This window comes from Protopterus annectens, chromosome 9.part0 (assembly GCF_019279795.1).
Source record: "Protopterus annectens isolate FY-2018-M chromosome 9.part0, PAN1.0, whole genome shotgun sequence".
Lineage (NCBI taxonomy): Eukaryota > Metazoa > Chordata > Ceratodontiformes > Protopteridae > Protopterus > Protopterus annectens.
This window is the reverse complement of record NC_056743.1, coordinates 1,355,981,514-1,356,004,961: the sequence shown is the minus strand read 5'-3', so window position 1 is coordinate 1,356,004,961 and position 23,448 is coordinate 1,355,981,514. Positions and strand designations below refer to the sequence as shown.

General features: G+C 42.5%; 1 protein-coding gene across 4 annotated transcripts in view; it reads right to left on the bottom strand.

The window, feature by feature from the left end:
- ERCC1 (ERCC excision repair 1, endonuclease non-catalytic subunit) overlaps window positions 1–23,448 on the bottom strand; it is a 1,099,273-nt gene that overhangs the window by 772,485 nt on the left and 303,340 nt on the right. For all 4 annotated transcript variants that reach the window (XM_044084339.1, XM_044084340.1, XM_044084337.1 and 1 more), the window contains one exon: window positions 15,900–16,003. In XM_044084339.1, coding sequence (XP_043940274.1) covers window positions 15,900–16,003 — 104 coding nt within the window. The remainder of the gene's footprint in view (window positions 1–15,899; window positions 16,004–23,448) is intronic.

Genomic DNA, 23,448 nt, shown 5'->3' with positions numbered 1-23,448 from the left:
CTTCCAGACTGTGACAATGTTGACTCCATAAACTTTTGATACCACTGTAGTTTCCTCATATGCAGTCTTGCATATGAAATTAGTAGAAAGCAGGATGCCATGAACCCCAAAGCCTGCAGAATTGGTCTTGCAGATAATTGGGTTTTTGTTGCCACCTGTTTGAAGTAAATCGTCAGTTGCCTTTTTTTGTCTGGCGTAAGGTAAGCCATCTGGGCAGTTGTATTCAAGCTTGCACCCAGGAATGTAATTTTTTGAGAGGGTACCAGTTGTGATTTCTTTTCATTTATTGTGTACCCTAGGCATGTTAGAAGCCTTTTTGCAAATGCCAGATGTTGAAGAAGAATGTCCTTGTTTTCTGCTTGAATGAGACAGTCGTCCAAGTAAGGATAGATATGTATGCTTCTTTGTCTGCAAAATGCAATTACTGGTGCCAGGCACTTTGTAAAGACCCTGGGCGCAGTAGATAAACCAAAGGGCAGTGCAGAGAATTGGTAATGCATAAAACCAGCCTTGAAGCGGCGGTATCTTCTGCACGATTCCCTTATTGGGATATGCAGGTCTGCCTCTTTTACGTCTAGAGTCACTAACCAAGTGTTCTTGCCCAGCATGGGCAGAAGCTGTTTGTAAAGTCAGCATTTTGAATTTTGGGATGTCCAAGAATGTGTTCAAAATCGATAAATCCAGTATTGGATGCGAGGCATTGTCTTTTCTGGGTACCAGGAACAGTCAAATAAAACCCTTGCCCTTTTTCCTGTTCTGGTACTGGTTGAATAGCCCCCATATCCATGAGGAACGTAACTTGTTTCTGTGCCTCTGCCCATTGATTTTGTGGCATATCTGGCCAACCGTTTGGAATTGGCAAGGTATGGAAATGAAATCTGTACCCCTGGGATACTATGTTTAATACCCACTTGTCCTGGGTTATTAACTGCCAATTTTGAGCATGAAGTGCTAATTTTCCCCCTAAAAGGGCTGCCAAAAGATAAGTGCTTGGTGATGGCAGAGGGAAGTAATTGAGACTGCTTACTGTAGGGTTGTCCTTTGTTTCCTCCAGATTTGGAAGTAGAGGCACCCCATTGCTTTGACCTGCAAGAACCCTGTGATTGGTATCTAGAGCCTTTTGAGCACCTGGATTTGCCTTGTAAGGCTCTGTTGGACACAGGAAAGGACCAATTTTTTGTAGACCAGTGTCCACTGAATCTGGGTGGCTGCACTTGTAAGAAATTTTTTACAGTTTGCATAGATTTAGCTTTGTCTTCCATTTTCTTTAAAACCTCTTCTGCCTTATTACCAAACAGAGTATCATGCTGTAAAGGTGCATCCAACAGTTTAGCTTTAACATGGTCAGGCAGATTTTGCTCCTAGAGGCAAGGCATGCCTTCTAATCATAGATCCAGTAACTGCGGCCCTGCAAGAGGCCTTCAAGGAATCAAAACCACATTGCAAAGTATCCTTTCCAACCTGTTCTGCTGCATGCAATAATTCCTGTAATTCTTTATTTTCCACACATTCAGAAATAATCATCATTTCCTGTTTCATTTTGATCATCTGTTTTTTAGGCATGGGGGCCTGAGCACGTGGCTCATGCATCATTTTTTTTAGCCTTAGAAGTTGTTTTTGTTTTTGAAGCTAGCGTTGGTTTTATATAGAAATGTTGAGGCCTGAAAACACCCTCAGAAGCCGGTGCCTGCTCAGCGGCTCCGGACCCATCCAAGGGAGAGACATCCGCAGGTACAATACTCTGAGAATCTCACGGAATGCCGGACTCTGCATGGGTCTCAGTAGAGGCCTGCGACTCAAAAGTAGCAGGTATCAGGGGCTGCTAAAGCGCCTGAGTACCGGCAAACCGGTGGCTTAGGAGAAGCTTCGTCATCGGTTTTGGACCTCAACGGTCTGTCTCTGTCCTTTTCTTTGCGTTTTTTGTGAACTCTGGTAGTCGGATTGCTATCCGACAACATTTCAGGGTAATTAAATCGGTTTCCAAAATATTTTGAAGCATAATTTATACCAAGGCTTAATAGTGCGTTGGTTAAATCTAGCACAAAACCGACAGCAAGGCACATTATGATCTGGGCCTAGGCAAAAAATACAGTACAAATGAAAATCCTTATGAGACATTTGCTTCCCACAAGTAATGCAATTATTAACTTTTACTGACATCAGTAAGGTGCAAGAAAAAGTTTCCCCAGCGGGGTACTTAGCTTTTATTGAAGACTTCGGTTCTGAAACTCGAATGCGAAAATTTCAGGAGTCGGCCGACCGGCACTTGTGAACTGCTTCTGCTTCGGGCACCGCGCGGCAAGAAAGACTGAAGAAAATGGTGTCTGCTGCATGTTTTATACCCCTGATGACCTGATGTCATGGAAGAGGAGACAGCAACCGACGCAGGACCCAAGACTTTGATATTCAGGCTGACTGAGGGCAACCTGCCAGCAGATTACCCAAATGTAATGACTGCAACAGTGAAACACGAAGAACATCTGCCAGATTTTCTACTGATTTAATCAAGTTTAGAAGTATTGCAAAATACTATAATTCCAAGCACTATGTCATTTGTTTTACAGTAAAAAAGAAGTTATGGACTTACCATTCTACCTGTGTTGTCTATCTTCATTTATTCATGTTTCCTTGTTCTAGCCTTTACTTTCTGTGAGAGCTGTGACATTACAGCATGGGTGGGTTTTTTAGGAAGGTTATGGTGATGTCAATTTGGGGAGGGAATTGGCCAGAAAACTACCTGCATTCATTGGTCTTGATGACATCAATGAATTGGTGACTGCAGCAAGCTTTTCCAGGACGGGATAAAAGTTTTTTGAAAGTGAAACCACCGTAGTATGGTAAGGTGCTGTTCTAGTATAGAGAAACAGTCAATTTAAAATATTTCAAATGCTGTATTTTGTTTATTCATTGCAGGGACTGTAAATAAGGAGAAAAGGGACAGAGAAGTTGTAATAGAATCCCATTGCTGTTGTTTAACACAGAGTTTAGCTTGGCCTTGCCTTCTGATAAGACTTTAGTCTTTCATTCACATGCACTTAGTGTGCGACTCTCTGATGAAGTTTAAAATCAGAAAAAAGCCAAGGCAGTCATTTAATTTCTGTGTGTGTCTGCACTTAAACGAACTGATAGAGTCATTTAGAGGAGTTTTTATTTGATTTATTTACTTAGATAAATCTGTTGATGGCCGCGGTGCTGCAGCGGTTAGCATCATTGCCTCACAGCAAGAGGTTCTCCTGTTCGATTTTCTGCTGGAGTGCCTTCTGTGTGGAGTCTGCATGTCCTCCCCACGGTCGAGTGATGTTAAAGACATGCAGGTAGGTGCGTGCGTGAATGGGTGTGCCTTCTTTGAAGGTTGGGTGTTGGGCTGGCAACTCAGCACCGTAAAAATCCACTGCCAATCATTAGCAGACCGGAGTTCCGCTGTGGCGACTTCTAACTGGGAAAAGCCAAAAGACTTAGATAAATCTGTTGGCCTGAAGATTTTCCCACTCAGCCTGTTGTGCTTTTTAAGCTTGTGGCTACTGTAAATTAAGCTTTAAAAGCTCCTCACATTTCATCTACTCGTTCTACTGGGGCACTGAAAGAGTAAATGGGAAAGCTCTTCTATTAGACTCATGAAAGCCTGAGTTATCCTCCGTATCATAACACTCCACTCAATTAGTGCATACTGTAATACCTGTAATACTCAAAAGAGTGTTAATCCCTTCTTTCCATTTTACGTTTAAAATCTGTAACATCTGGGACTGAACTACCCAATCACTGGAGAGCCTGTGCACTGCTGTTTTAGAAATAATCTTGGGATTAATGCTTTTGTTTTACTCCTGGTGAGAAATGGAGCAGAGGGGCATTATATTCTGACCTTCCTAGTGAATAGAAGTCACTGGAAACTCTGAAATTTGCTCTTTGGCAGCCAGCAAGGGATTAACGGTACTGCTTTGCTCGTGGCGAGAGAAGGAGCAGAGGGAGACTGATCCCTGCTTGTATCTTACTAAGCAACGTGTACTGGACGTCAATGAAAATGCTGGACAACCACAGTATTGACTATTGAGGCCACCTACTGCTGGATCAAGTGAAAAAACGCACTGTACAGTACCTCGCTTGAAATACACAAGTGTTGCGGTTACATCTGTACATTATACGCAGAGTTTTTTTTGCACTTTCAACCACTTTTAAGTGCTGTTTTTTGCCACTGTATTTAACTGAGGAGACAAATCCAGATCCATCTATAGCTAAATAATTACTTCACACTGCTGTGTTGCGCTCTGTCTTGAAATATACTAGTGCTTCTTTTAATGTGTGCAATATTTGCAGAGTTTTGCACTCTTAAATATTTTAAAGTGCATTTGATTTTGTTCATCACTGTAGTCAACTGTTTCTGAAATTCTGCCTATTCCACAGATGAGGTAGCCTTTGGGATACAAATCTCTCTCTCTCCAGCATGTTCTACTAGAGTCACAAATAAGGTTCAGGTCCACGGATCACGTAACCCTCATATAATTTTTCTTGCAAATCTGTAGCATTTTCATCAGGGCTGGATCAGAGAATGCATTGTACATCAGGCATAAGTCACCTCTCAATAAATGATATGATACACAAAAAAGAGATAGAGGCTTTAGTTAGCTTGCAAAACATGTGTCTTATGCTTTGCATTTTTTATTGATAAACATCTGAGGCATCTCCAGTTGGTGTAAGTGCCTGGTTAGGTACATAAAGAAGGGAACACTGCACTTGATTACGGGCCTGATGACTGCTGAGTACAATGGCACTATGACTTCCTTTGAACTTGATGCCATGAAGTTACTTATAAGCTGAGCCACACAGAAGTATTTCTTCACTACCGCAGCTACCTGGTGGTCAAAGTTTAGGTTACTACCTGTGTTCCTAGGTCCCTCACCATTGGGTCTACTTTCGGGGGTCTGCTATCAATATTATAATTTGCAGGGATATCTGATTTACCAAAGAGTATGATTATGTATTTTTTTAGCATTTAGTCTCAGACCATGGTTTTGGCACTAGTCATTTGCCACTTTTAGGCCTGTTTGTAGAACGGGCAGTATCATCTGGGGATTCAATGATTGCTCCCAGCTTACAGTCATCAGTGAACTTGGTGAGCCAGGAGCTCCCAACATTGGCCTTCACTTCAGAGAATATATAACCAAACAGCAGGAGTCCCAACACTGAGCCCTGTGAGACCTGTTTAACGATGCAGCAATTTATGTCCAACTCAGTAAGTTTATCTATGATCCCCAAGTTGGTGATTGTGTTGAAAGCTTTGGCCAGGTCTAGATAAGTGGGGTGTACCATTTTAACCTTATCCACTGCCCTGGTGACTTTTTCAAAGAAGTCCACCAGACTGAGCAGGCAAGACCTCCCTTTAACAAAGCCAAATTGGGTCTGGTCCAATGTTTGGAGATTTCCTATATCATTATTAATCAGGTCCATGATAATTCCCTCCATAATCTTGCAGATAAGACTGGTCAAGCTTTTGAGTATGTAGCTCTCTGGGTCAGTTGATGGGGCTCCTTGTGCAGAGGGACAATTGTTGCAGCTCAAATGAGTCATGTTGTTGGGCCAGTCTAGCAGTGTACTTCGTTTATAAACAATCCTCCTCCCTTTGTTTTATCCTGAGCAGAGGGTAATCAAAATGTATGAAAGGCATTGACAGCTGGTGTGATTTCCATAGTTTTGAACTATGTTTCCTTGACTGCACATATGTCTGCATTCTCCAGGGTGAAGACTGCTTCCAATGAGTGTAGTTTTTTATTTAAACTTCTAGCATTAAGCAGCAGTATCTTTAGGTACTCGCACATGATTTATGCTATGCTGGAGGGTTTAACAACTTGGCACAGCATAAAAAAGGCACTACAGGGATAGATAAAGTTTTTACCAGTAGCTGGAAGCCAAGTTGTGGTACGTGTAAACCATCTCTAGTGAAACACTGTTTGTCGATCATGTCTCCCCACAGATACTGGATACTGGATCCCCTTGTTGTGACACCATAAATTAAGCCAATTGCTGAAGTCAGTCACTTTTTGCTGGCACTGTGGCATCATCATTGGTGAAGGTATGATGCTACCCAAGACTAGATTCATACCAGACTGGCACAAAAAGTGTTACATTATGTCTCTCTTCATATAGTCCAGTGAGGTACATCTTAGGTCGTTTATGCCCACATGGACTATGACCATGTCATACTGGTACACGTGCTTTAAAGACCTAAGTGTATTCATGATCTCGCAGATCTGAGCTCCAGACAGCTCACTGTAACCTTCTTCTTGTTTAGACTGGTAAGGGGGACATTAGTATGTATAACAATGGAATCTCCACTAGCTACAATGTTTGGCTGTATGGTGTGTTGCCTTATGGGCTTGGAAACTGGGCTACTATGATTTTCAGATTTACATGCTGTGAGAGGTGCTGTCGATTTTGAGTGTGTGCAGAGCCACTGAGAGTTGATTTTTTGAGGTCTTGGAGAGATTACATGCGAGTACCTCCGCATAGGTGGGTCTAATCTGTTTGTTCCTTAATGCTGGTAGTGAGTGTTTTAGGTGTAATGCTGACATCCTGGTTTGCATTTTTTTGTGTATGTGAGAGCTTTGCCTCCAACGACATAGTGCATATACATCTCTCACACACTGTGTTTGTCTGTTCTAAAATAAATGGTAGTTACTGAACATGAGGCACTTACTATACTGACTCAGGATGCCCATATCCACCAGCCCAGAAACAGATGACAAGGAAGCACCTATCCATTACACCAGATTCTTAGTAGATGGGAAGGAGGAGGGAAGAGTCACTAAAAGGTCTATGAGAGTTTTTAGTAGTATAATACAAGATGACCCGCAGTGGTGCTGCACTCTGCGCAAACCGGATAATAATAGGCATAGGACATACTCAAAAACCAGCTATCCTGATGGAATCCCAACATCAATAAGTTGTACAACACTGAAGTTAGAAAGCACTCAGACAGCTTGCTGTTCGCCCACAAACTCCTTTAATGACACAGCACAGAACACCACATAAAATAACGCTGAACACAGTTCCCAGTACGTTATCATCCAAGACTATCAGCTGTACAACATAAAAGAGAACATCATGACTAAAAATAGGAAATGCAATGCCCATCAAGGCAAGAACTAACTGATAAAATAAATAAACAACTTTGGACTAATTAAGTCTACCAAAGCCATATCTGAGATACAAGTACCTTCTCAGGCTAAGGACAACCACAACACATGCTTTAGCTATATCCAAAACCTCAAAGGCAGTACATAACAATGTACCAAACTAATTGTAAATGCAGACACCTACATTTGGACAGAGGATATAAACAAATTTACTGGCTGATAAATTCAGCTTCAAATTTATCCTGCTTTCTTCCTCAGACACCTCTCATGACATAATCCCAACTATCACTAGGGATCAGGTCCTCAATGCACTCTCCAAGGCCAAAAGTACTGCATCAACAGGACCCAATAATATTCCAGGATGCCTCCTTAATAGCATGAAATATGACCTACTGATGCAACTAGAAGCACTATTTAATTGTAGTGTGGGAAAATAACCAAAAACAGGATGGGTATGGTACTAAAAACAAATAAAACGAATGTATCAAAAATAAAGTACCGTAACAACATGGCTGTAGGCAAACCCTTTAATGAAATAAAAGTAAGCATTTTCGCAATTGACAAATCGCTTTATCAGACTCAACATCAAAAGAAACTGTGTTCGTTTATACAAAGACCAATTAATGACTACCATTAATTAAGCATGTAAAAACACAAACTAACAAAATGCATAAAACACAAGTATATAAAAATATTAAAAACATTTAATGTTTTAAGTGGACGCTCCTTCAGAAAAGGTTTCAAACTGAGCATCCCATTTAAACCTGGGGGGTTGTCTGCATTAAAAAGTAAAATCCATTTAGACTCAGCTGCTTCTGTCCTGTTGACTAAGCCTCCTCCTCTAAGACTAATGTCCAGAAAGTACAGTTGTGTACACTCACCATAAATGTAGATGTATGAGTGTGTTCACTGCTACAGTTCTAACCATTGGGTTATCCATGCTGTGGTAGCCCTCAGTTGGTCCGAATACCAGAGTCAAGGTTTTGTGCGTCGGCTGCTGTCACTTACTGGTTGACATCAGGTCGTCGTCATGACGTCCAAGCTACAAAGGAGAGCAGGTGACGCCATTACTTCAGTTTTTCTTGCCTTAGCCAACCAAAGAAGTCCAATTTTAATAATTATTACTAGTCTTGGGGTCAGAGACCCCCAAAGAAATATGTGTTTCTCTAAGGACAGCAAATATCAGGGGGAAGGAGAGAGGGAAAGCATGACTACAGCAGTGAATACACTCGAACATCTACATTTATGGTAAGTGTACACAACTGTACTATGTTCTTCATGTTTCACTGCTGCAGTCCTAACCATTGGGAAGATTTCCAAAGCTGAGGAGAAGGGTGGAAGGTTAATAGAAACTTGAGACTGGGTGAGCATGCCCTGCAGAATTGCAGAGGCAAACCCAGCCTTAGCTTTTGAGATTAGGTTCAGATGGTAACGTTTGGTGAAGGTGTGGACTGAAGTCCATGTGGCAGCTTCCAGGATGTCCTTGGTGGGTACCCCTCTAAGGAATGCTGTGGAAGTAGAGGTTGCCCTAGTGGAATGGGTTCTGATAGTCCTGGGGAGGGGTTTTCCATGCAAGTAGCAAAATTGGATGCAGTGTGCTATCCATTTGGAAATGGTCCGTTTGGATATTGGTTTTCCCTGTGCCCCTGTTTTAAAGCTGACCAAGAGCTGGTCAGTTTTCCTGAATGTCTTTGTACGATCCAGATAAAATCTGAGTTGCCTGTGCACATCCTAAGAATGCAGTATCCTTTCCCCTTGTTCTGAGGGTTAGGGAAGATGGTGGGCAGGTGGATGGCCTGGTTGAGGAAAACATCCGAAACCACCTTTGACATGAAGGAGGGATTGGTTCTCAGGGAGACCCTGTCTGCATGGAAGATGATAAATGGCTCAATGGTCATTAAGGCTTGAAGCTCTGACACTCTCTTGGCTAAAGTAATAGCCAGGAGAAAGGCAGTCTTCCAAGAGAGGTACTTTAGTTCTGAGGATGCTGCAGGCTCGAAGGGAAGCAGAGTAAGCTTTTCTAAAACATAGTTCAGGTCCCAGGCCGGGGTGGGCTGTCTTCTGGGAGGCCTAATATTAGAGACTCCTCTAAGGAATTGTTTGATAAGAGGGTGAGAGAACAATGGCTGTTCTGTATCAAAGTGTGCCGAGATGGCAGAGGCATGGATCTTTATGGAGGAGAAGAAGAGACCCTTATTAAGAAGCTCAGCAAGATAATCTAGAATAAGAGGAATGGAGGGCAGATGTATGTCTGCCCTTTGGACTGGCTCCAGGAGCAGAATCTTCCATTTTCCAGTGCAAGACTTTCTGGTGCTGGGCCTTCTGGCTTCTGTGATGATGTCAAGGACTTGCTTGCTTAGCACTGATTCCTTGCTGGCTTTGGTGGAATAAGCCATGCTGAGAACATGAGTGTCTGAAGGTCTGGGTGCAGCATTACCCCCCCTCCCCCGGATAGCAGCTGAGGTATCAGAGGTAGCTGCCAGGGGGACTAGTGAGATAGGCTGTGCAGCAGTGGGTACCAATGCTGTCTGGGCCAATCTGGGGAAATGAGTATTGCTCTTGTTTTTTCCTCCCTTAACTTGATTAATACTTTTGGAATGAGAGTAGAGGTGGGAATGCATACACAAAGAGGGTATTCCAAGGGAAGGTCAGGGCATCGATCTTCCAGGCCAGGTGATGGTAACTCCCTGGTGCAGAACTTCTGTACTTGGTGATTTAAATGAGAGGCAAAGAGGTCCACCTGGGGTGGACCCCATGTGTGGGTAATTTGCAGAAAAATATTACTGTGAATTTGCCATTTATGTGGGTCCAGCAGGTTTCTGCTTAGGTGGTCTGCCAGGGTGTTTTTGATGCCCGGCAGGTATTGGGTTATACAATGTAGTCCCATGGATGAGGGTGCTAGCCACAGGTTCATGGCTAGTCTGCACAGGGGGTAAGATTGAGTCCCTCCCTGTTTGTTGAGGTACCACATGACTCTGGTGGTGTCTGTTTTTATGAGAAGAGCCCCTGGTTTGAAGTAGTGTTTGAAGGATGCCAGAGAGTTTTGTACTGCTATAATTTCCTTTTGGTTGATGTGCAAGGGTAGTATTTGTCCATCCCAGAGACCTTGGGCGCATCTGCCGGTGGACACCCCAGGCTATGTCCGAAGCATCTGTAGTTATGGTCTGAGCTGATGGATGGAGGGTGAATGGAAGTCCCTTGTTCAGATCACAGGCCTTGGCCCACCAGAGGAACTCGGATCTTATGGAAGGGATCACAGGCAGGGAGGTGTCCAGAGGTTGTGAGTGTTGACACCATAGGTTCTTTAGGTACCACTGAATTTTCCTCATATGTAGTCTGGCCAGAGGTACCAGGAGGATGCATGAGGCAATGTACCCTAGAGCTTGTAGAAACTTCCTGGCAGAAAGCTAGGTCTGGGAGGCCAGAGTAGTTAAGTATTTTGGTAGGAAACTATTTTTCTGGGTCAGACAGGCCATTTGCTGTTCTGTGTCCAGTAAGGCTCCCAGAAATATGATTTTCCTGGTAGCTGTCTGTTTTGATTTCCTTTCGCTGATAGTGAACCCCAGAGAGGTGAGTAGGGTTTTTACAAATGAGAGGTGCTCAGGAGCAATTCCTTGCAGTCTGCCTGGATGAGACGGTCGTCTAGGTAAGGGTTAATCTGTACATTGTTTTGCCTGCAAAAGGCAATGGCAGGAGCTAGACATTTGGTGAATACCCTGGGAGCAGTAGATAAGCCAAAGGGCAAAGCAGAGAATTGAACGTGTAGTGATCCTGCTCTGAAGCGCAGGCATTTTCTGCATGATTCCCTTATTGGGATGTGCAAGTAAGCCATCCTTTAGGTCTAAGGTGACCATCCAAGCTTTGTTTGGCAGCATTGGTAGAAGCTGTTGTAAGGTAAGCAGTTTGAATTTTGGGATTACCAGGAAGGTATTGAGAAAGGATAGGTCCAGGATGGGACGCCAAGTCCCCTTTTTCCTGGGAACAAGGAACAGTCTGGAATAGAAGCCTTTTCCAACTTGTTCTGGAGGTACAGGTTCTACTGCCCCTAGGGATATTAGGTTTTGCACTTGTTTTAGTGCTTCTGCCCACTGGTTTGGAGGTAGGTCTGGGTACACTCTTGGAGGTGGTAGTTCTTGGAAATTGAATTTGTACCCCTGAGCAATGATTTTTAAGACCCATTGATCTTTTGTTATAGAGTTCCAATTTTCTCTGCACAGAGATGGCCTTCCTCCTAGCTTTTGGTGTGGTGGAGGCAGGCAGAGATGGGAAAGGTAGTCATTGAGAGTTTTTTTTTTTCATACAGGGTTACTTTTGAACTCCCTGCTGTACTGTTTGAGGGGGGCCACTGTTTTGTTCTTTTCTGTCCCTGAGTTTGAGTCCTGGTGCGTCTGTCCCTACGGGTTTTGCCTTGTGCCTGCCTGTTTGGTGCAGGAAAGGACCAATGTTTAGAGGGATAATTTCTGGTGAACCTAGGAGGTTGTACTTGAAGAAAATCTTTAACAGTCTGCATCGATTTTGCTTTGTCGTCCATCTTTTTAAGTACCTCTTCAGTTTTCTGTCTGAACAAGCAGACTTTGTCAAGAGGTGCAGCCAATATTTTAGCTTTGACATGATCAGGGAGAGGTTGTTTCATGCATGTCTTCTGATGACAGATCCTGTCACTGCTGCCCTGCTAGAAGCTTCTAGGGCATCAAATCCAGTGCAAGGAGTGTTTTGCCACCTGAGATAAAGAGTGCAGTAATTCTGCTCTCTCTTTATTGTTGGCAAAATCTGGAAAAGCAGAAATTTTCTTTTTCAAAAGTTCCAAAGTGTGCTGCTATTTTAACATATGGAACTGACAGTTGAGATCCTTTATAGTTAAAATTGCAAAGGTATATACTTTTTTACCCAATCTGTCCAGGGCTCTGGATTTTTTGTCCGAGGGAGTAGGGTTCTTTGCAGAGGTAGCCTTAACTCCCTTAGGTTTCTGAGTAATCACCTCTGGATCTGCTATAGGATTTCTGTAGAGGAATTTATGTGAGTAAGGTACCTTGTAGTACCTGTCAGGTTTTCTGGGGCCAGGTGGAAGGGTGTCAGGGGTAAGACTGGATTCTTGGTAAACATCATCTACTACCTCCAAGATGGGTGGGATGGCCAGAGGCCTGTGTTGGGGTAGGTCCAGAAACTCTCTTAGTCTTTTCTTGGATTGAGGGAAATCCATTGATTCCCATTGGAAGTGTTCCCTGAGGATGTGGAGGGTTTCCCCAAAGGAAATGTCCTCCGGAAATGATGCAGAAGGAATAGATTCTTCTGCATCTGAGTCTTCATAGGCAGTAAGAGGATTTTTCCCTTCAAAAGAGGAGTCAGATCCCTCTGAGTCTAAATCCGACTGGATGTCTGGAGAAGATTCCCTTCTCCTTTTGGATGGAGTGGCCTGATTACCCCGGATGAAAGTGATGAGATCCTCTGCCATTTTAAGCATTCTAGTTTGAAGAGGGGAAGGAGCAGTGGAATGGAGACTTTTTGCTGTTTTCTTTAGAGTATTTGCAAGTCTGGCCTGAAGAGAATCCCTCAGTGCTATCGGTGTGTTAGTTGGAAGAGAGGGCGAAGGTCTTGAAGTGAATTCAGAAGTGCGAGCAGTATCCTCGGAAGCCGGTGCCTGCGTAGCGGCTCCGGACCCAACCGAGGTAGAGACAGCCGAAGGCCCATTAGACAATGCAGTTTTCTGCGGCATACAGGACTCTGAAAGGGTCTCAGTAGAGGCCTGTGAAGTAATCGAGTCGGGCATCAGGGGCTGCGAAAGTGCCTCACTGAATTCCAAAGAACTGATGACCCTTTTAGCAGTGGTGTCGTTGTAAGGCTTGGCCTTATGCGGTCTGTCTCAATCCTTATCTTTACATTTTTTCGGAAGATCTGCGGTTTGCTGACTGATGGATGCCATATTGGTACCTAGAGATGGAAGACGAAGATATCTGGCTACAAATGGAGATCTACGATGAATAGTTCTAAGATGGCACAGAACCGACAGTGGGGTACGTCGTGATCTGGGCCTAAGCAAGTGACACAGTAAGAACAGAAGTCTCGGTGTGGTATTTGCAGACCACAGGTGAGGCAGTTAATTAATTTTTCGGACATCTGTTAGTAGAAGAAAAAGGAAGGATCCCCAATGGGGTACTTCGCTTTAGACGTTTTCAGCTGAAGTTTGAAATCTGGAAACAGCCGACCAGCACTGCTGCAAATTGCTTCTGCTATGGGCTCCATGGCAAGAAAGACTGAGGTAATGGTGTTGCCTGCTCTCCTTTATAGCTCGGATGACCTGACGTCAATCAGCGAGCGACAGCAGCCGACGCAAACCTTGACTCTGGTATTTGGACTGACTGAGAGCTACCACAGCATGGATAACCTAATGGTTAGGACTGCAGCAGTGAAACACGAAGAACATCTTGCAATACCAAAAATTTAAAGGTATGATCAGTGCCATTTTGTAGAATATGTTGGGATAATGCATTGGAATCTTTCATGTTCCTAACATCCTTGCACTGTTCAAAGATTCTGTCCTTTAAAGACCTATTGGTCATCTATAGTATGTAAAATGTTCCAATTTCCAAAAGGGGTCTTGGCATTGTTTTTAAATATTTATTTATTTATTTATGTTTTACTGAACCAAGGTCCTGGAAGATGAAGACCGACAGACAATTAACCCGATGTAAATGTTACATGGTATCTATCTTAATGTCTCCTTATGTTTAAGATTTTTAAAGCTGTGGCAGGAATGCACCCCAAGACAAATCAGGGTTCAGTTACATTTCATGAATTCAGTACTGCTTTATTCACTGATGTTTGCTAACAGTGCTGTTTTCAGCACCATAGCCTACCCAGAACTGTCTCCCGTAAATCAGATGGGGTTATCTGCAATTACAGCATATTTAAAGCTTGGAATAATGTTTACTATGCTGACTGCTCCAAATATTATTGGAACTATTTAGGTGCTTTGTTTCATGCTGCTCTACTGTCTGCTTGCATTTACTGCTATTTTATCACTGACAGCATTCTGTTTGCTGGAGTCCCACAACACCACAACTCAAATAATCACATTATCTAATTCAATATCATTGCACAGTGTGAATGTACTTGTTTTGAGACTGTGGAACCCTGGGAGAATTAAATTCCCCCAAAGCCCAAAGGGTGAGCAGTCTTAAGAATTAGCTTATATACAGTAGGGAGTGTGGGGCAAGCAAGCTAATTGCTTCACTGCAAAAAAGCAGTTACTTCTGAAGTCAAAATTTTGAGCTGCTGACATTTTGGCAGCAAAGCTCTGTACTATTTATTTATTTATTTTACTTCATTTTATTTCACGTTTGTTAACCGGGTTAGTCCAACTAGGTAAGAAATTACCCATTTTCAGTGGAGACCCGAGGGGAAAAGCCCCGAACAAAACATACAAATACAGACAAGTTAACAATATAAAGTGCAAAACAAACTTATGGATACAATGGATAAGAAAATAAATGTAATCCAAGGAATAGTACATAGCTATATACAAGGTCAGAAGAAGGACAGAGAAAAACAAGATAGGAGTAGAGGAAGAATGAAGAGGATGGTTACAGGTACATATAGGGTTGTTATGGAGGTACAAAATAAGGTCATGTTTGAAGTTAGGAAGAGAGGTATGACTTCTAATATGGAGTGGAAGATTATTCCAAATAAGGGAGATGGAGTGTTTATAAAGTATTATAACTATGTTAATATTGGGTTTATAGACTTGTAGAAAGAGTTTATCAGATCTGCGCAGGGATCGGGGAGGGGTGTACCAGGAGATCAGGTTGGACAGAGATGGACAGTCAGAGTTAGAATTAAGAATTCGGAAAGCTTGGATCAACTGACATTTGGTCAGAAGGTGTGGGAATTTGAGCCAATGTAGTTTTTTGAGAGCAGAACAGTGATGGGATTTATAGGGGCTGCTGGTGATAAATCTAGCAATTGTTTTATACGTTTGGTCAAGTTTTGCCAGCAGGTTATATTGTAAATTGGAAAATAGAGGGGAGCCATAGAGGAGGGCAGGGAGGAGATAGGATTGGGCTAGCAGTAGTTTAGAGTTGGAGGTCAGGAATTTGCCGTTTCTATATAACATGCCCAGTTTCTGGTGTGCTTTCTTTATAGAATGAAGTTTGTGGAGATCTAGTTTGAGCTGGTCATCAATGATGACACCTAAGAGTTTAGTGTGTAAATCTGGTGATATGATGGTGCCATTTAGTGAGGATACGAGAAAGGTGGATTTGTGATGGGCTGGAGCTTTAGGAAGGAATAGTAAGAGCTTAGTTTTAGAGGGGTTCAGGACAAGTTGATTGTTGGAGAGCCACTTCTCAACAGAGTGAGATGAAGACTGGGTGATATGGTGGAGGTCACTGATAGAGTCAGAAATGGAAATCAGAGTTGAATCATCTGCATACTGCAGGATAGGAGAGAGATTGCTGGCAGTGTGTAGGCCATTGGTGAAGAGGTTGAAAAGGAGGGGGGCCATGAATTGAACCTTGAGGAACACTGGTCTGAACTGGCAGAAAGGGTGAGAATGAATTTTGCCATTTAACTGCTTAAGCGACTGGACAGGTAAACTAGAGAACCAATTTAGAGTGGGGATAGAAATGAATCCTTATAATTTTGTCTCTCTCAGTATGGTTACAGGAAGGTCCGTCAATTCTTAACAGTGCTCCTACAAACAGAAATTTCAGTGTTTAAACAAACCATAAGGCAATACCATACTCAGACCACACTGAGATTCTCTAAATTACCAACCTGAGGAAGAGGGCACAGGTACTCTGTCCCATGAGGTAGTCAGGAATAATCTCTCCAAATTCCCAAGGAACATTACGGATGAACTTGAGAACTGGGTTTCCTCGCTGTAAAAGAAAAACAAACACTGTAAAATGTATTTAAAACAGATACTGAAATGCATAAGAGTATAAACTGCTATTTAAAATTAGCATCACATTTACTAACGTTTTCAGAAATGTAATTAGAAGTCTTATAACAGACTAAACACTCAGACAACTGCTTTGTGGAAAAGTACAAACTCTCTGGGTTTAAACACACACACTTTGAGCAACCTGTTAACTAGTCTCATTGGCAATGAAGGAGCTGGGAGAGGAGAATCTGAGAAAGCAGATGACACCAGCTTGCCCATTCCAAGGGAGAGGGTGGTGGCTTGGCTCACTACACTAGTAACGCCCCCACAGGAGTGCAAGTGCATCTCTTACAGCAATCAGGCTGTTAATGGCTGCACTTCACAATAGTGTGCAATCTTCTGGAAGGTTTGGCATTCATGATAATGAGCATGTACTCTCCAGGAAAAGTGATGAGGATCATCACAATTGTTAATGGGAAATGACGTAGAGCATAAATTAAACAAAATCACATCCTCTCAGCAAATGATGGCACTTCTCAGCATCAAACTCTTCTCTCCCAGGAGAGCAAACGAGCCAGCATGACTTCAGCCCTGGGAGGAATAAATGAGTCATTTGTCTCTCCAAGAAAAAGGCTTGATAGTCATTGCAAGAGCACCCCCCCAAAAAAAAAACAAACAAACTGAAAAGTGTTTACAAGTGTATGACATCCACATAGACTTACACACTCAGTCAGCAGGTATAAAAGGAAAAATAAAGATGAGGAAAATGTTCATATCAGTGTCCTTTGCCTCAACATGCATGACGTAGCAGACTCCAAAGAATTTTTGCTCAGGTAGACTGCAAATGTTGGAGGTGTGATGGGGAAGAAAGAGGTAACTGGGAACATATTTTCTGAACAAATAAGAAAAATGGTAAGGCAAACCAAAAGTAAACAGAAAACACAGACCGAGGTCTGCCCATGGAGTAACACCACAGCACAATGCAATAGACGTCCTCATTGCCAAGGCATTGAAATCTGTAGTACATCTTCCCCAAACAAAGACAAGAACACCAAAGAACTACATTAAGTCCAGAACCTTCCAAGGGAAAATGATATATCCCAAGCAAGCTACTTTATCCAAAGTGGTGATTTATTTCAACAGTTTGAAATACAGAGTTAAGCATTTTCATCCTATTATATTCAGGACTTCAACAGAACATATTTTTGGGACTATAATGAGTTCTCAGACTTTAAAAAATTTCTTGCAGACTACTCTGGTGAGAAATATTTGGTGAGTAAATTGGCCTAACTCAGGAAATGATTTTTTTGAGCTGTGATACAGAATGGGAATTGCCTAGACACTGTAAGGCCTTGCTCAGTTTAATTCTGGTGGCTGCCAAAAAAGCAATTATGAGAAAATAGAAATCATTGTCTAAACCAACCATACAAGAAGTGGTGAATATAGTAATGGAGATAAAACAACTGAAGTAAGATCTTTAGAAAAGGGTAGGAGCAAATTACATAAAAAAGGGAATTGTGGGAACAGTACGTGCAAAATAATGTTTTGGAGGAGGAATGAGGTTTAAGGGAAGGCAGGAACTAAAATGAGATATGTAATGTTTGACCGACAATGCCTGCAAAGAAGATTATGTGATGTATAATGTTTGCAACTGAAAATGTCTATATGGTTTGTTTTCATTTATATAAATGTATGTCTTGTCTATGTCAAAAGTAATAATTTAATAAAGATGCTTCTTGTTTAAAAAAATGGATGCACAGAATGCAAACTGCTTTCCTCAGTATTTATGCTCCAACTCCTATTTACTGCAGTGCACTACAACATTTTTTCTGTGCGCCACAAAGTAGAAAACTGTAAGCATTGTAAACCGGACTACAGGATTCTGATCAATGATTCTTAAAGCAGGACGTATGGTCTTCCAACCTTCTGGGCAGGTGTCCAATCATCAAGCATAAGCAAAGCTTCTGAGAAATAAAATGGGCTATGATCTAATTTTCCATGTTTTTCAGGGGCTCGTCCACATCTTTAAGAGATGAATTATAGCAAAATGCATTACCCAAATTAATGTCAAGAAAAATACTTTTTAGAAGAACAAGTTACCTGGTGGTATGAACACGGTCTCTAGAGGACTGTCACTGTTGATGTGACACTCTGACTCCATTTAGAAAAATGGGAAAAAAGGGCTGTGGATGGATGGATTTAACAAGTATACCTTTACATGTTCCTTTGGTAAGCCACGGTGGTACAGCTGTAGCATTGTTGCCTCACAGCAAGAAGTTCTCCTGTTTGATTCTCGGCTGGATTGCCTTCTGTGTGGAGTCTGCATGTCCTCCCCGTGGTCGAGTGGCCTCCGAAAGACATGCGTGAATGGGCGTGCCTTCGCTGAAGGTTGGGCGTCGGGCTGGCAACTCGGCACCATAAAAAAATCTACTGCCAATCATTAGCGGACTGGAGTTTCGCTGTGGCGACCCCTAACCGGGAAAAGCCAAAAAGCAAACAACAACCTTTACATGTTCCTTTGATTAAGCTCCAGGGATGGCAAAATGCATAGCCTTTCTGATATGCATCCTCTTCTTTTCCAGTGTGTTAATATGCATTTTGACACTCTTAAGCTTTAAGACTGCTAGCACAATCTGAAACTAATGCTGATAAAATAAGGTATTTTTAATTCCGATTTGGAAAAAAAAAAACAAGTCTGAAATAACTCTGTAATCTTGCCAACATCATTCACAGTCTAAGAAAACTGCAAACGTAATAAAGGAAATTGGAAATGGCTGAAAAGCTTGCTAAAACTAAACAAAGGTTTCAGTAAAGATTAAGTTTAACTCTTTATAGCTGAGTGACACCCCCAGGTGTTTCTCTAGTTACATCCTGCTGATGCCTCCCATGCATCAAATATTGCTTGCTCATATTTGAATTCATTCTAAAACCATGCTACATACAAAGCATTAAACAATCTCATCTTAAAGCTTTGCCCAATGGCAAACACAACTGCACAGATAGTTGACTTCTGTCTAGTGCAAGTAAAAAGATATTAATTGTTGTTCACATAATATTTATTTATGTTGTCATAAATTTCATGTTTTTCTAAATATCTCAGCAACCAAGAAGCACAGAGAATTACTTATATTTCATATGAAAGCTTTTAACTGGAGGAATAAAATGCTGCTGACAATATGATTGCAACTTGAGTGTTTGCCGAAATATTTTAAGTTGTTTACAAAATATTACAAACTCAATAGTGTGTGTGTGACTTAAAAAGACTTAGAACCTAAAGAATACTACCACTATAAACACAGTTTGTGCTGAAAAGTTTGCCATTTATGCTTCTTGGTAACACTTCTGGTTCCAGAGACACGAAAAAGAAGTTATGTACTCACCATAATGTTCCATGTTTGTTGTCCAGTACCTTGCCTTCAGTCTTGCTACTTTGGGTTCGGAGCCGAAACCTCGGCTCCAACTCGGCCTATACTAAAGCTCGAGAGCTTCTACTGGCTCGAGGCTGAATACCTATCCCATAGTGCTTAGCGGCTATTCCCCAGACCTCATTTGAGAAGGAAGGGTTCCCATAATATTTACAATATCCAAAAGAATACTATCTGAAAAAACATTGTCAAAAAATTAACAAGAAAGGGCAAGAAGGGAATCAGACCTTATCTGCCAATTTCTGAGAAAAAATTCCTCTAGATACTCCAGGAGGGGGATGGCTGGGAAGGACGCAAGACTGAAGGCGAGATACTGGACAACAAGCATGGAACATTATGGCGAGTACATAAATTCTTTATGTTATGTTGTCCCATCTCGCCTTCAGTCTTGCTACTTTGGGACAGAGTTCCCAGCACCTTTTTCTTGAGTGGCTCAAGGGAATAAACTCCTCAGGAAAGTGGAACTAAAAGATGCCCTATTCTGGGAGGCCACATCCACTTTGTAATGAGTAATAAAAACATGAGGGTTAAACCCATGTAGCAGCAGCACAAATTAAATCCACTGGAAATCTGTATTGAAAGGCAATGGAGGTAGATACCACTCTAGCTGAATGCCCTTTGATTTTCCCTGGCGGTTCCTTGTTGTGGGAATCATAGACATATGTGATGGTTTCAGTAAGCCATTTGGACAAAGTAACTTTTGAGAATGCCAAACCTTTTTTATTTTCTTAATAGGTGACAAACAATTGGTCTGTATCCTAAATTCTTTGGTCCTGTGCAAGTAAAAACGTAACTGTCTGTGCACATCCAGTTGAAGATTATACTCTGCCTTGTTGCCATAGCTTGGAAAAAAGCACTGGTGATGCTATACTCTGGTTAAATTGGCTTGAGAACAAACTTTCGGTAAAAAGGAAGGATTTGTTCTGAGGGAAACTCTATCTGTATGGAAGATCAAATAAGGTGGACGGATAGACAAGGCTTGTAACTCTGACACTCTCCTGGCTGAAGTAATTGATGTCACGAAGAGTGTTTTCCAAGATAAAAATTTTAATGAACAAGATGATGCTGGTTTGAAAGGGGGCAGAATCAAAGATGACAGTACTAGGTTGAGGTCCCAAGTAGGAGGAGGTTCTCTGACGGGAGGTCTTAACAGAAAGGTACCTTTTAGGAAGGCTTTGCATAGTCTATGAGACATTAGACTAGATCCTGATTCTCCCACATGGCAATTAGAAATAGTAGCTAATTGAACTCTGATAGTGGCTGCCGCTGCCCCTTGATTAAAGGATTCTGTTAGAAATTCCAGGATTAGAGGTATAGATGCTTTAAAAGGATCTATATGTCTTTTGTCAGCCCAACAAAAGAACCTCTTCCATTTGCTTGCATGGAGATTCCTAGCCGTCTGCTTGTGCGAAGAGACTAGAATGTGATGAACTGCAGGGGACAATTTCGGAAGCTTGGCAAAGAGCAGAAGTGGAGCAGCCAAGCTGTCAGTTTGAGGGTGTGGAGTGCAGGATGGAGTATTCCTGAGTGATGCGTCAGAAGATCCGGCACTGGGTCCAGGCTCCATAGGTTCTCCTGAAGGTAGGGCCAAAGGAAGGGGAATCAAATCTGATGAGGCCAGTATGGTGCAATGAGAATTAACCTGTGACGCAACAATGTTGCTTTCTGTATGACCTTTGGAATCAAGAGAAATGGGGGGAAAGCATAAAGAAGACCCAGGGGCCAATCGTGAACCAGTGCATCCCTTGGTGACTCTCCCATAGGGGAAATTAGAGCAAAGTAGTTGCTGCATTTGGAATTGAAGGGAGTGGCAAAAAGGTCGCAGTAAGGCTGACCCCATTTGCGAAAAATTTCGTTCGCAACTTCCTGATTGAGGGACCAGTCATGAGGCATGAAAATTACTCTGCTTAGCCTGTCTGCTATAACGTTGGAGTTCCCTGGGATTTGCGTTGCTGTCAGAAAGCGTTGAGAAGATATCGCCCATTGCCATACTCTCTGAGCCTCTCGACATAGAGGGTAGGATCTGGTTCCCCCCTGCTTGTTGATGTACCAAACCACTGACATATTGTCTGTCTGAATTACAATAGTCCCCTTGGGAACAGAGTCCTGAAGTGCTTGCAACACCAGAAGCACAGCCCTCATCTCTAGGACATTGATATGCAAATGGTACTTGTAATCTTTCCAAACTCCTTGGACCTTCTGTCCCAGATAATGCCCCCCCCCCCATCTGGGACGCGTCCATGGTTACTGTAGCTATAGGTTGAGGAAGTACAAATGGTCTGCCCATTGTTACCAGAGTGGAATGAACCCACCACAGTAAATCCTTCTTGCAGGAAGGAGCTATGAAAATTTCATGAGACATGGGTAAGTCCTGCATGGACCATTGGGTGAAGAGCAGCCACTGCAGTATTCTCATGTGAAGTAGTGTTATTGTCACTGCCATAGAACCTAGGACTTTCAGCACAAATCTTGCCTGTACTCTGTTCTTGTTGAGTAAAATAATCACTTGACTGCGTAGCGTCTGTATCCTTTCTTGAGGTAGCTTTGCCAATATGTTGTTTGTATTTAAATTTGCACCAATGAATGTAATATGCTGTGATGGCAACATGGCAGATTTGTTTGTATTTATAGTAATGCCTAGTTCTGAGAACAGAGAAATAAGTGTAGTCTCTTGCTTTGATCAATAGTTGCTTGGTGGTGGCAGTTAGGAGTCAGTCGTCTAAGTATGGAAACACCTAGAATCCTTGGTGTCTCAGATGAGCCGTGACTACTGCCATGCATTTGGTAAACACCCTGGGGGCTGTGGTGAGTCCAAAGGGCAGAGCTCTGAACTGGTAATGACTGGCTCCCATCCGGAAGCGTAGAAATCTTCTTGAGCGCCTGTCCATCTTTATGTGGTAGTACGCATCCTGAAGATCTAACGAGCACATCCAATTGTCTTTTCCTAGGAACGGGAGTATAGACTGCAGTGTTACCATCCGGAACTTTGATTTTCTCACCGACTTGTTTAGTCTGCTGAGATCCAATTTGGGCCTCCAGTCCCCTATCTTTTTTGGAACTAAAAAGAACCTTAAGTAAATTCCGGATCCTAATTGGTATGCGGGGACTTCTTGGATGACTCTTTTTTTTTTTTTTCTAGCAACTTTTGTATTTCTAGTGTTGCTTGATCCCTTTGACCGGCTGGAATGTCCGGGATAGACTTTGGTGATCGAAGTGTACACTGGAAGAGAATGTTGTATCCTCTGGATATAATGGACTGTACCCATTTGTCTTGAGTCAAATTCAGCCAGGCTTCTGGGTACAGCGATATCCTCGCCCTGACTGCCTCCAGAGGTGGACAGATGGGCCTCCTTTCAGGAGTGCTGGAAGGGCCTACCAGAGAAAGTATCTCTGTCGCCCTGGTTTTCCGGACCCCCTCTGCTGTGTGGATGAAGTCTTCCATTGTTTCTCCCTCTGTCCCTGGGGGAAGGATCACCACGAGTGTCAGATAAGACTCCTTTGGACTTACGGAACCACATTTTCCCGCCCTTTTGACCTTTAGGATAAGGTCTGGTAGGGGTGGAAAAACAGACTCCAATGGCAGACAGTCTTACCATCTTGTTGGCTCCTGGTGAGAGTTTCTTTTACTTTAGGCCCGAACAATGACGAGCGATCAAAGGGAGCGTCAATAAAGGAAGAACGGAAGGGATCTGCAAACTCACAAAGGCGCATCTAGGAATGTCTACGAAGAGCTATTCCTGTGCCTGCTGCCCTGCTTGCTCCATTGGCTGCATAAGATATGAGACACATGGAGGAGTTAAATATGGAGGTTAAGGTTGCAAGCTGGGAGTTAACCTTATCAGATAAGTCCTGGGTAGTAACACCTAGCAAGGCATCTCCTAGCTCATTTAGGAGATCTCTCTGAAGTTGTGTGAAATGTGACAAATAATTAAGCGACAGTAAAGTAAAAGCCGCTGAAGAGAACATAAGCTTCCCGTATCTATCCATCATACGAGAATCCTTGCTCGGTGGATGA